Source organism: Gymnodraco acuticeps, unplaced genomic scaffold, assembly GCF_902827175.1.
Source record: "Gymnodraco acuticeps unplaced genomic scaffold, fGymAcu1.1, whole genome shotgun sequence".
Classification (NCBI taxonomy): domain Eukaryota; kingdom Metazoa; phylum Chordata; class Actinopteri; order Perciformes; family Bathydraconidae; genus Gymnodraco; species Gymnodraco acuticeps.
Window position 1 is genome coordinate 1,029,181 of NW_022990692.1, and position 12,714 is coordinate 1,041,894.

Genomic DNA, 12,714 nt, shown 5'->3' on the forward strand with positions numbered 1-12,714 from the left:
AATGTATTAAAGTGCATTTAGCAGTGATTGCACGTTTGTTTGTTTCTCAACCATTCTTTTAGTTGACCTTTAAAACTGTTCAAAGTGGGACAATCTCGTATCTCAGTTGGGAGGCTATTCCACAATGAGCTGCCCTTAATTGATAGTACATTTTGACCGAAAGTGGTCCGTCTACGGTGGACTTCACAGTCTTCTCTGGTTTCTGACCTAGTGCAGCGTCCAGTGTGTTTTTTGTGGATGAATTCCCCTAAGGGAGGGGGGCTTTTCACTTGAAGCAGACAGTAGAAACTGAAATACAGAAACATTTAAAAAATGAAGGGAATCATCTCATAATGCAATCGGACAATCGGGCGCATCTCAACTTCGTTATGCAACGAGGCTTATGTGGTATGAGGAATACTACATCTGCCAAGATTTCTGGTGAAAGAGCAGATAATTACGTAGCCCTGGAGGATTCATAGAGAGAAAAATAAATAAAACGAGGCCACGTTTCATTAATTTGTGCGCATGATATACTTTCTCGTTCGCACAAGATATACTTTCTGGTTCGCACAAGATACTTTCTTATGGTAAAACACATCGAACTGCCCGATTATTACGCCATTAGTCTGGATCCTTCTTCACCTGGAAGAGAGGAAGATGGAGGCTTTTACTTAAAGGGAACCTATCATGCAAAATGCACTTTTGTACGTCTTTTATACATTAATATGTGTCCCCGGTGTTCCAGGGAACTCACCAAGTGTCAGAAAACACAACCCTCTCTCTTTTCCTCCATACCCAGTGGTGTAGTGGGGATTTTTTTACTGGGGGGACGCTATTTTAATTAGGTCATCCCAAACAATGCCACACAAGTGCGCATGCGCGCAGTGCACTCACAAAACGGGCAGACAGGTCCACAGAAACCTACCGGTATGCTTAGTCCTACTTTAGTTACTGTACTGCAAAAAGCAGACGGGCGCTGCGCTCAACACACACACACACAGACTCAAAACATTGACACACTGGCAACAATAAAGTTTACAATAAAAACAATTTATTAGGGCCTAAATTGCATAAGCTATATTGGCAACTAGCAGACAATGCTCTCTCTCTCTCTCATCTCATCAGTCATCTCTCATCTCCGTCTCTCTCTCGTTCTCTCTCTCATCTCTCATCTCATCGTCTCTCTCTCCTCGTTCTCTCCTTCTCGGTGTCTCTCTTCTCTCTCTCACTTCTCGTCTCTCTCCTCTCTATGCTCCGGTCTCTCGTCTCTCTCTCTCTCTCTCTCTCTCCTTTGAAAAATATAGCCATACTTATGCAAACAACATTGAATCTGGACTTGACATTATTCTGATTAGGCCTAGCCTACATTGCAAATAAGCAGACAGCGCTGCTTTTCACACACACACACAAACACACCTTGGGAAGTCAAGTAAAACATGTTAGCCTGCCATTTTTTTCGTTCAGTTTCGAGCTTTTTCGTTAGTGTTCTTGAGGGAAAGAGCTGCTGCAAAATCGGCGGGCGCGGCGAGCTGGCTCGCCGTGGGTGTGTCAGTGACCACGAGCGTGATGATGAATCATACTTTTTTAAGGAAATCGTTTTTATTTTTTATTATAATTACTGTGAAATGTATTATGTTTTCGTCATTATTACAACAAATACACACTTGCAACTGATAACACTGGCAATGATTTTATATTTATTAGTCTTAAAAAAAAGATCATGCTCCAAATAAGTGGGGGTACGGCGTACCCCCGCGTCCAACGCCCACTACACCACTGTCCATACCCAAATCTCTAAAAACGGGGCTGCAACGGATCTGATACAGACTGATACGGATTTGAAATGTATTTGACGTCAGGAACGAGGAGCTGCGCCTACTGTATATGGCCAACTCTCCACCTATCCAATATGGTCTAGCTGCGGCCGCGGACAGTACACAACACTACACGACACTACACGACACGCCCACCTGACACGACACTACAGTGGCTGAGAAGGGTCTAGCTCATGGATGTATAATAAGAACTGGATACAGCGTGGGAGGCGGGGCCTCATTCATTCCTATGAGAGTTGCTCATTAGCGCATGATGACAAAATGGCCCAACTTTTGAGAGAGCTTAACGTCCCAGATTACCCGGCATGCCTGAGAAGTACCCGTATGTGCACTCATAGAGCATGCGCAACTTTAACCACGCCGCCCAAAAGGCTCGTTCACATTAAGCACGTGAATTTGCGTACACGTAACAGCACCACGCGTTCATGACAGCATGGTACTGGATTTATATTAACGAGGCGGCAGTTAGCAGCTAGCGGCTAGCTAGTAAATTATGCTAAGTTACACATCAATCGTTATGTACTTTTATATTACGCTGACATCAGGATCTAGTGATATCCAAGCAACAGAGCTTAATTTAGTATGATACTTGTGTGGGTTGTACATGAAACCACTTGGTAATATATAAAAAATATGTATATGTTGAAGCCTGTTATGATCAATTGTGAGTTAAAACTTTATCTAAAAAGTAAAGCTGATGATGGATTACTGTGGTGGAGTTAAAATAACAATAGCCTATTTCTTTTTGAAATGTGATGGAGTAAAAGGATAGTAACTGTGATTATTCATGTTAAGTAGCCCACAAGTAACTAAAACAATTGCAAGTGCAATAAGAAGCTACAGGAACGTTAATCTACGTCGGTAATATTAACTTTATTTAATACAACATTTACGGTACAAGATTTACATCATACAGCCCATGTAGTATAATATTTTACAAATGATGAATTACAGCAACCATGTGCAATATATCCATTATTACAGCTCCGTGGGCTGGCAGTAAGGCGATATGGTCCGTTGTTATTGTGCATCCATGGGTAAAGAGAAACTCATGTAGTACTGAACACGTAACATGAACGTGCCGGGCGGCGCGGTCCCGTGGGTTAGATGCGCGTTCATAATGCCGAGGGAAATAACTCTCAGAATAACGTTATTAGCAAATTTTTACAACTTGAGGAACGAATGTTTTTAATAAAGGCTATACAAACGTTCATACTGGGTAGTTTATTGTTATGTAGTGTCGTGTAGTGTTGTGTACTGTCCGCGGCCGCAGCTAGACCCTTCTCCACCTATCAGGGGAATGTGGGGCTGGGCCACGGCCATTGCTCAACCTGTCATTCGCATATAGGCTGTCGGCAGGCTACAGCTCCCCGAGTCACATCTGTGTTTTTGCCTACTCTAACAACGATGTCCAAGGGAGTTAAACGTTGTGCCGTTGTTAGCTGCAAGAATCGGGACAAGGGAAAGGTACTGCATGCAATGCCATCCCTGGAAAAAGAGAAGAATCTGTGGCTAGAGTTTATTTTCCAGGGACATGTGGCAGAAGACTCCAGCAGATGTCTGCTTGTGTGTTCACAACATTTTGCCCCGGACATGTTTATGAACTTCACTCAAGTCAAAGAAGGATATGCCTCCAAACTAAGGCTAAAATCGGGATCAATACCCACCATCCGGGACCAGGCCAGTGAGGCCACATCCAATTTGGAAGCTGTAAGTTTTTATTGAGCGATGTTTTTCCTGATAAAGCTAGCTAGCTTATAGCATGTAGCTTCACCGTATCAATGTCGCCGTCGCCTCAAACCCAAACAGTAATCGGTTAGGTGTATATGTTTTTGTAACATTTTATTTTATTTTGTACCCTCCGCTGTCTTTGCTTTTATTTTAATTATCAGGCATTTGATAACATGCTCAGACATACTGCCGCAATGGCGATCTGTGTGAAGGCTGTAAAGCCACGCCATAGCAGATTACACAAGTATTTATTCTCGTATTTATTAGTATCCTCTAAAATCATATAAATTAAGTTATAATAACAAACGTAATCTTCTGTAGCTAAGTGCCGTATTGAGCAGCGTTATCTGTACAAGCTTTTGTGATTGTAGTCTGTAAGAATGATCAGATATCTTCGATCTGTAAACTAAGCTACGCTACACTAATGAGACGCTGTTTTTTGCAACGTTATATGTAAAAGCTTTTGTGTTTACTGGTTAGTGCCAGAGGTGGGGACTCGAGTCACATGACTTGACTCGAGTCAGACTCGAGTGACATTTTTTTTTACTTGAGACTTGCTTGTTAACGTTAAGTTTAAGCTACGTTAGACTTGGTTTCAAATCGATTAAGCATTGCAAAGAGAAGACAAAACGGTAAATTAACACTAGAACCGCCAAGGGATTTATTTTTGACTAACCCCGATACTGACGGGCTGTCAGGAGATGGAGAGAGAGAGAGGAAAAGAGATGCCTCGTTTATTTCTCCTGTGTTATTATCAGAAGTTACTGTAAACTGTTGAATAATGTAGTTCATCTACTTTTAGTAGTTTGTTTAAATGTTTTAATTATGTTGTTTTTGTTTGTAGAAGTGCATCATTCCTTGATTTATTGTAAAAATGATTCTGAACTTTTTGATCTGTTTGATGATAAACTGAAGAAATTTCTAAATTAACCCAATTAAGTGAGTTTTAAATCGTCCTACTTAGTTTATAAGGAAATTATGAAGAGGAACAAATTAAATGATTTGAAAATGATATTGATGTAGTTGCTGACGCTGTTGGCGGTTCTAGTGTTAACAGACATTTCAATTAAATATGTGTAATGGCAAATGCCATATCTGATTTTCTTACCTGGAATTCTGCCTTTTTTAACAGACTTTTTGATTGAGTCCTAGCTATATTGTCTGCAGTTCTAGGGTTAATATTAATCTAATATGATTGTCATCGGTCTAAATTAGATTTCAAATGATTAACTCACTATGTATGTAATGAAGATCATAGTGTGGGTTGAATCCGTTTTCATAACCACTGTCTTTTAACTGATTTTAAATGCGGAAACTAGGCTTATTCATCAGAATTTCGTATGACTTGACTTGCTTGACCTGAGCAATGACTTGACTTGCTTGACTCTCATCACAGTGACTTGGGACTTGCTTGATACTTGTAGGTCAAGACTTGAGACTTGCTCATGACTTGCACATGTAGGACTTACTCCCACCTCTGGTTAGCGCACATGAATTTAAATGGGTGTGTGTGTGCACGACTGTTAGGATACAACAGTGTGTGTATGTGCGCAAGGGGGAGACACACCACGAGTAAAACCGAGCTAAAGCACCGTTGGTTTGTTGTTGTTGACGGGGCCTTACCTCCAGCAACAGGCTAACTAGTGGCTAGCACTCATTACAGTCAGTCTACTGAGCTCAGCCCCTCTCCAACACGTCATCTGTATCCTGTCAGAAACACAGCATGCACGTTACGGCTCCAAACGTACTCAGATTGGAAAAGGCTAAGCAAAGAGCTTTGCTAAATATTAGCCCCCATCTTTTGGGATTTCAGACTATAATTATCCAAATAGTATTTTCTAATCCTGAATACTAAATTGAGATGGTTTTGTTCTAACTATGTTTTCTTCTTTACAGGCCAGCACCTCACATACTACCAGCAGATTACCTGTGATGGTAGATTCTGCATGTCAGACTGACCCACCGAAGCACCGTACTGTTTGCACGTTATATTAATCTTTAAAATGTGTGTATTAATGGTTATTTGTATGTGTCATGACAGAGCAATGAGGTTGGTGGAAGCTAACACATGGAGTTAGAAGGCCTGAAAAGGAGTCTGGAGTTGTTAAAGGAACGTGGTGTGACTCTGGACTGTATTGTCACGGACAGACATTTGCAAATTCAGAAATTCCTAAGGGAAAGCAGCATCACCCAATTGTTTGATGTGTGGAACATAGAGAAAGGTATTTTTCTTTATATTAATTTCTATGTAAATAAATCTATTGTAAGTAAAATCACCAATTTATTTAGACACAAACCCGGCTTCCTACAATCACATCAGTACACTGTAAAATGTTTGACTGTAAAATTACAGTAAATTACTGGCTACTAGTTGCATGGATTTCACAGTAATTGACTGTGAATATTTCACAGTAATTTACTGTATATATTTTACAGTAAATTAGAATAAAAGTACAACTACATACTGTGACTTTGCAGTTGCCATGCCCATGGAATTACTGTGATATAGCAGTACAGAGCTGTGGTATTATGGTACCTTGATGTACATCAATTACAGTAATTACCTCTATTTTCACACTATTACTGTAGAAGTAATGCAACACAGTAGCCAGTAATTTACTGTAAATATAAAAATGTAAATAATACGATAATATATTGTAAATCTGACTAGTTCACTGGGATTTTACCATAACTACACAATACTTGGTAACGAGCATTTATTGATAATCAGCCGTTTGCTCACACAAGCGAAACGGGAAACAACAAGAGGTCTGGAGGAGTGGCCAAAAGGAACAAACAGAAGGAAGGAACCCGAGCCAGCCACACCACGGGCCGTAGGACCCAGAACCCCCCCCCAACCCTAACCCTAACCAGAAATCAAATATAAACCCTATGGTAAACAAAATAAAGCCTACCAGGTCCTCCAGGCTAAACATAAACACACCTGCAATATGGCCTTCAGCTCAAAATGGCAAAGAGATATTCTAAGGAGAGTGTCTCCCGGCCTTAGGACAGGCGAGACATCCTTCTCCTCCAGCTTCTCTTTATATATACACGGCTGAGTGGAATTTGGAACACCTGGGCAGAGGCGGAGCCAGGGGCAGACCAGGTGCACCTGGGTAGAGGCGGAGCCAGGGGCAGACCAGGTGCACCTGGGCAGAGGCGGAGCCAGGGGCAGACCAGGTGCACCTGCAGCAGGGAGACAGACAGAAAACAAGGAGGGGAGCACGTAACAAGTGCAGACATCCACTCAAAGTCAACAAGTTTTCTGAAGAATGTGCTGACATGGGGGTTTAAATTGCCATGCCTCTTTTTGGCTTTCGAGCCCGTCTCAGGGTTAATGCCCAAGCACCTGAAAAAAATAAGCCAAGACAATCATTTCAATTTTACATAGATTTATATGTTGCATCGTTTATTTTAAGGCACATGCAGCGGTGCCCCTTTCAATTTAAGTAAAACCTGCACCAAAGAAAGAAATTAGTATTTAAAGCCAAGCAAGAGCGATGAAAGCAAGAAAATCACTTAATTTGTTGTGTTATCACAGAGGATGGTCTGAATACAGTATTTTACTGTGAAATAATACAGTAACATGTTGTGAAATCTTGGTAATCATTTATCCTGTACATTCACAGTAATTATTATGTATTGATTTCAATGTGAAATTCAAAATGACAGTATTATATTGTGAACATTACAGGTAAAGACTGTAAAGTGGTAAAACAGTAATTTATTGTAAAATATTACAGCTAAATATTGTGAAATCATGGTATTATTTTACAGTGTAGAATAATATTTTGAGTCAACTTGTTTGTATATTAACTACATGTTAAATGTATTTATTAGGGATTTCTAAGCAACTGGATAAGGCTGCAAAAATGAAGGACTGCGAAAAACTTTGAAAGTGGATGAAGAGTATAAGAAACTATATATACTGGACTGCAGCAACCTCCACCATCGGGCCTGAGAGAGTGGCCAAATGGACTTCCATCCTGAACCACGTGCAGGATGTCCACTCTCATGATGACCCCCTGTTCCCTAAGTGCCTTCATCCACTGTGCATTACCACCGATAAAAGGAAATGGATGGCAACAGGTATGTTGTTCATAAACCATATTACATTACTCCTCTAGAAATATGTGTAAGGGACAACTATTGAATACAGGATGTTGTCAGACACAATCTATAAAGCATGACAATTTCAAATATTTATAATAACAAATATGACTTTTGATTTTCAAATTCTTAGGAACGCCGGCCTTTTGCAAGCTGGAGAAAATTCTCTTAAACAAGAGGATTTTGAAAGCTGTGGCCAAACTCAGCCCCCACCACCAGACTTCATCTTTGGAGGCATTCCACGGCGTCATCCTGCGCTTTGCTCTAAAGAATGTTGTGTTTCCATTTCTTGGAATGTTGTGCAGGTAAAATAAACCATAGTTACTTATAATTAGTGACAATTTGTACATCCTTTGCTATTATGTACATTTTTTGTTCTCATTACGGAAATTAAAGACTGTACCTGGTAGCCCTGCACTACAATGAAAACGCTGATCGTGCACAAGCCTCTACATCCACTGGAAAGCCTCTGTATAAACTGCAGTTCCCAAAGGCCAGGAAGGGAGAATGCAGAGCAAAACCCATAAAGACTGACCCCACATTCCGTAAGTGTTTAAAATATTTATTATACAACTATTTACACAACAAAATGTACACGTTACATTGGATATTTCACATTTGAAATCTCTTTCAAAAAAAAACTGCAGCGTTACAACAACAATGGCAGAAGTAAAAGAGTAGACTTCCATATAAATTAGGACACAAGCACATGAAAAATAAATCTATTAAAGTGCCAGTAATATTCACATTTCTACATTTTAAAATGAAGTATGTATTGCACAACAAATTATAAAATAAACAATATCTGAAAAAAAAGTAGAAAGAACTTTCAGTTTTTTCACATGCATACACAAATCTAAACCAAATATTTGTTTTGCTTTTTTTAATATTGCACAGGCTACGTTGCCAACTTGATGGACCTCATCTTCAACCAAGTCTTTGTGGACCCTGCACCATTCACACAGGAGCTTTTGAAGATACCCATCCCAGAGGACCTGTGTTCCCAATATGAGCGACCTGAGGGAGGTCATCGCAGGTTATGCTTCACGGTTCAATTTGGCTGCTGTCTGAACCCAACATAGACGTTTTGCGGATCAGGAAACTCCCTGAGGACAACGCAGGCCGGAATGACTACTCTAATTAAGCGTCCAAGGAAGCCCCAGCACCAGCTCACAAAACTTCTGTAAGCTAGATACCTGTGACGCCTGAAATAATTTCAAAGAATATTTAGTGAAAAGCCTGTCATTTAAGTAAAATACAAGTACATTTACTTTATTTGTATGGGTTCAAAGAACTTTTGCTTTTAACAATAAAGTTCCGAAAGTTTATATCAAATGTGTCATGATTATTCATGTTGGATGGGTAAAGTATATGCTGATTTCAAAAGCATAAGGTTGTGTGTGGACTTTTTTTGTCATCAACAATGGTGTGTGTTATGCCATTGCTGTGTAGTATATAATATAATAGTAATGCCATGTACAATGACAGAATGAAATGAAAGATTGCATAAAACCATATACACCAGTATTTATTTTCATGAACAATATTAGCATACGTTTTAGAAATTAAGTCAAAAGAAACAAACCACTCACTGCTGTATTTGCCTCATCTGTAGTCTCCCATATTCAGCTCTGTATATATTCAATGCATTCTGCAGGGAGAACACATTTAGGCACACAGGCTCCAATCCAGGATGGTCCACGATACAACGCACCGAGTCCTCAAGTTCCTGCATCCGTCTTGACACCTAGTGAGATAAACATATATTGAATGACATGTCAAAAATGTATTCTCTAAACAGAGAACTTAGTGAAGCTATCAAAAATGTTACCTGTGGTATCTCAATGCAGCACACATTCTCAGGTTCAGAAGGCATTGTGGCGCAATTTCCACATGTACACCTGCATAAAGAAGTCAATAAATGAATACATGTTTATTGTATGATATACATATATGTAGCCTACCGCTGTTTTTGCGTTATAAACTCTACGTTACAAACTACACATTTTATTCTTGCTAATTAGACAAAATATGAACGGTGTAAGTAGCAAACATCGTAGCAACTAACAGAGCTAACGTAAAATAAGGGACAAAAGTGTATCAACTAACCATTCAGAAAGGTCCTGCTGCAACCGAGATATTTGCACTTCCACCGAAACCTCGTCTCCTTCAGTGTCCGATTCTGGTGATTCCGATTCCAAACCAACGAGTGTGGAGCGGTGTGGAGGGGGAGTGGGCTATCAAGCCCTCAAACAGCGAGTCTGCATCGGTGCTGACTGGAGACCGGTCTCTACCAACACGCTGTTTACAAACAGTTCCAGCAAACATCCGCTGATAAACTGCGATGTTAACAACCTCATGATAACCTCATATGTTTTTAATTTAGGATTGTATACCTGTGTTTACTCTAGAAAAAGCTAAATGTGTGCATTTTATTATAAAGTTGTGTATATTTAAAGACTATTGCAAAAACTAAGAAGCTTATAAAAATCAGATTTAAAACTAAAAGAGCTTTACAAAATAGTAACGTAATTAAAGATGTTTGGAGTTTTATTTTAGTTATTAATGTTAATGTTTTGTCTAAGAGATGCTGATTTGAAACAGTTGTTACATACAGTTACATTTCCTGTTTCTGCCGGAGAGAAGGGAGTTTGTCCCAAAGCTTGCCGCTGTATTTACTCCCTCTGTTACGTTCCCTATTGGGCTAGGGGATCCAAAGGGAAACGACACGACCAGAGTGGAATTGGTATATGTTACAAGTGGTTTATTTGTAACTGTAAATGAACAAAAGGATATACACGAACAGCCTGGCCCAACAACGGGTCAAACTGTTACTATTTAACAAAAGGGGTCTCCAAAAGAGAGTTGCCCAGTATTATACAAAAGAAAGAAAGTACCTCACTTCTAAAGTGGAACAAAATAATAAACAAAATTAGGCTGTGTGGGACCACAGCTGTTGCTGATCAACAGGTGCTAATCACCTGGGTCTAAGCAGTACACACACCAATGCTGATCTACAGGCGCTAATCACCTGGGTCTAAGCAATATACACACCAATGCTAAACACAGAACACTACAACACACTGCTAATCAGTGTAACTAACACAGGAACCCTACTTAACACACTGCTAGGCAGTCTAACGAATCACAGGATATGGCGGCAACACAACGAGAGGCTTGAGGCGTCTGTCCCACAATACAGAGCCTCCTGAATGATGTCCGTGCCCGGCCTTTGTACTCCTACCCCGGTTGACCTGGCAGAAGCGGGCGGGGATTGGATAACGTCCGTCCAATCACCGCGGATGTTGCGAGGACGGGACGGCCAATGACAGCAGAGGAACTGCACAGCTCATTTACATATGCACACACAAACAGAGTTAATGGCATAATGAAAGTAGCGGCTGTAACACCCTCCATCTGACAGGAGGGAGCCATAGAGAGGCGAAGTCCCTCCCCTTCCGAAAGCCTCCATGGGACCCCGGAAGCGGAAAATTATACATTGAAGTCAATGGAGAGAGAAAGGTTATCTTTTGATCCCGTTTGAATTGTGCCACGAATGACACATATGATGTTTTTCAATTTAAAAGAACATTTTGCAAGTCAAAAAAATAAAAATGTGTCGTAAAACTGTGAAGTTACACATTTTTTCGTGTGAAACCGCTCAGTGAACTACAGGTCTCTCGTCTCGCACAACACGCGTCACCAACATAAAGATGGCCGTCACGTTAGCACATTTCACCACATTCTTTCAGAATGAGAATAAAAGTATTTTACGAGGTGAAAATCACTACAAGTCTGGGCACGTTGAGAGCTGTACCTATATGAAAGGGGAGTTAGTCGGTTCTGTAAGAGCCAGCATGCGGGACCGGCTTTACAAGGTTTCGGTGAGTAATATGAGTGCAATGTGTAACGTTAATGTCAGCTAGCTAACATTAGCTAACAAGGTACACTAACGTGTTTTGTTTTAGCAACTAGTTTTCTCCTTAAGAACTTCGTGGTCTCTGTGTATGCTGTGGATAACATTAGTGTTCACAAGAACAAGGTACACTCCCGTGTTTTGTTTTAGTTGCTCTTCAGATTGAAGCGGCCAGTTTTATATCGACTATACTGTATGTGTGATCTCCTTTTTCTCGTTGTGTCATTTGAGTTTATTTGCTGTGTGTCGATTCAAGGATTTTGGTTATCTAGTCACAGCTGTGTGTGACTCCCTCTGGTACACCGGTATGTGTTTTCCTAATGTAGAGAGCATTGATTAATTAATAAACTACACACTGAGTCTAGATCCTGACCAAATCCTTTTTTATTGTTGATCAAATGTTTTTCAAAAACGTATTCATACACATTTAGAAAAATACAATGTACAATCACAACCAATACAACACAAATTACAAAAAATACAGAAAAACAAACAATAACAACAGACAAGAGGACAAAACTATGGAAAAATAAACCCTCCCACCCCCAGATCCGGACCATCCTTGTATTATTGCTCATTCAATCTATTATAGCATGCTAACAAATGGTACTTACTTTATTTTTACAGATCTGCATGGGAGACGATGGCGCGATGCAGAGCGCTGTCTGTGATTGTGCACAGGAGATGTACAAATGCAGCCACGCTGCAGCATTGGCAATATTTGCCATGTGGCAGATCAGCTCCACAGATGTTGAGTGCCAGTGGAGGAAGCCTGGCACTTCCAAAGTAGTCCAGCCGGTGTCTCAACTTTACCATCAGCGAGAGGAGACATACAACCCACTGGCCAGAGACATCGCCAACTGTCAACCTGGGGGGTTGTAAACGAGGCCGAAGGGGTGAAGGCTTTTGTGGAGGCCTATCAAGTGACAGTGTTCGAATCGAGTCTGGTCTCTTTGTGAGTGAGTCGGGTGTTCTGGGAGCATCACCCGATGGACTTGTGCAGCCATCTGCCCTGCTGGAGGTGAAGTGTCCACACAGCCAGAGGAACATGACCATCACGGAGGCAGTCCAGTTACCATCCTTCTGTCTCCGTGAGGAGGGTGGGTCATATATTCTCAAGGAGAATCACCCATACTG

General features: G+C 40.6%; 1 protein-coding gene across 1 annotated transcript; it reads left to right on the top strand.

Annotated features, from left to right (window-relative positions):
- Positions 1-5,517: 5,517 nt before the first annotated feature.
- LOC117555548 lies at positions 5,518-8,764 on the top strand. Its single transcript, XM_034230442.1, has 5 exons — positions 5,518-5,770; positions 7,392-7,640; positions 7,795-7,966; positions 8,058-8,206; positions 8,559-8,764. The coding sequence occupies exons 2-5, from the start codon at positions 7,454-7,456 to the stop codon at positions 8,741-8,743; spliced, it is 693 nt and encodes a 230-aa protein (XP_034086333.1). The 5' UTR covers positions 5,518-5,770; positions 7,392-7,453; the 3' UTR covers positions 8,744-8,764.
- Positions 8,765-12,714: the final 3,950 nt, after the last annotated feature.

Bases quoted from the DNA above. Each gene is read 5' to 3' on its own strand.
- LOC117555548 (XM_034230442.1), top strand. From the start codon at position 7,454: ATGAAGAGTATAAGAAACTATATATACTGGACTGCAGCAACCTCCACC. The intron at 7,967-8,057 runs GTAAAATAAACC...CGGAAATTAAAG, and splicing joins TTTCTTGGAATGTTGTGCAG to ACTGTACCTGGTAGCCCTGC. The intron at 8,207-8,558 runs GTAAGTGTTTAA...AATATTGCACAG, and splicing joins AAAGACTGACCCCACATTCC to GCTACGTTGCCAACTTGATG.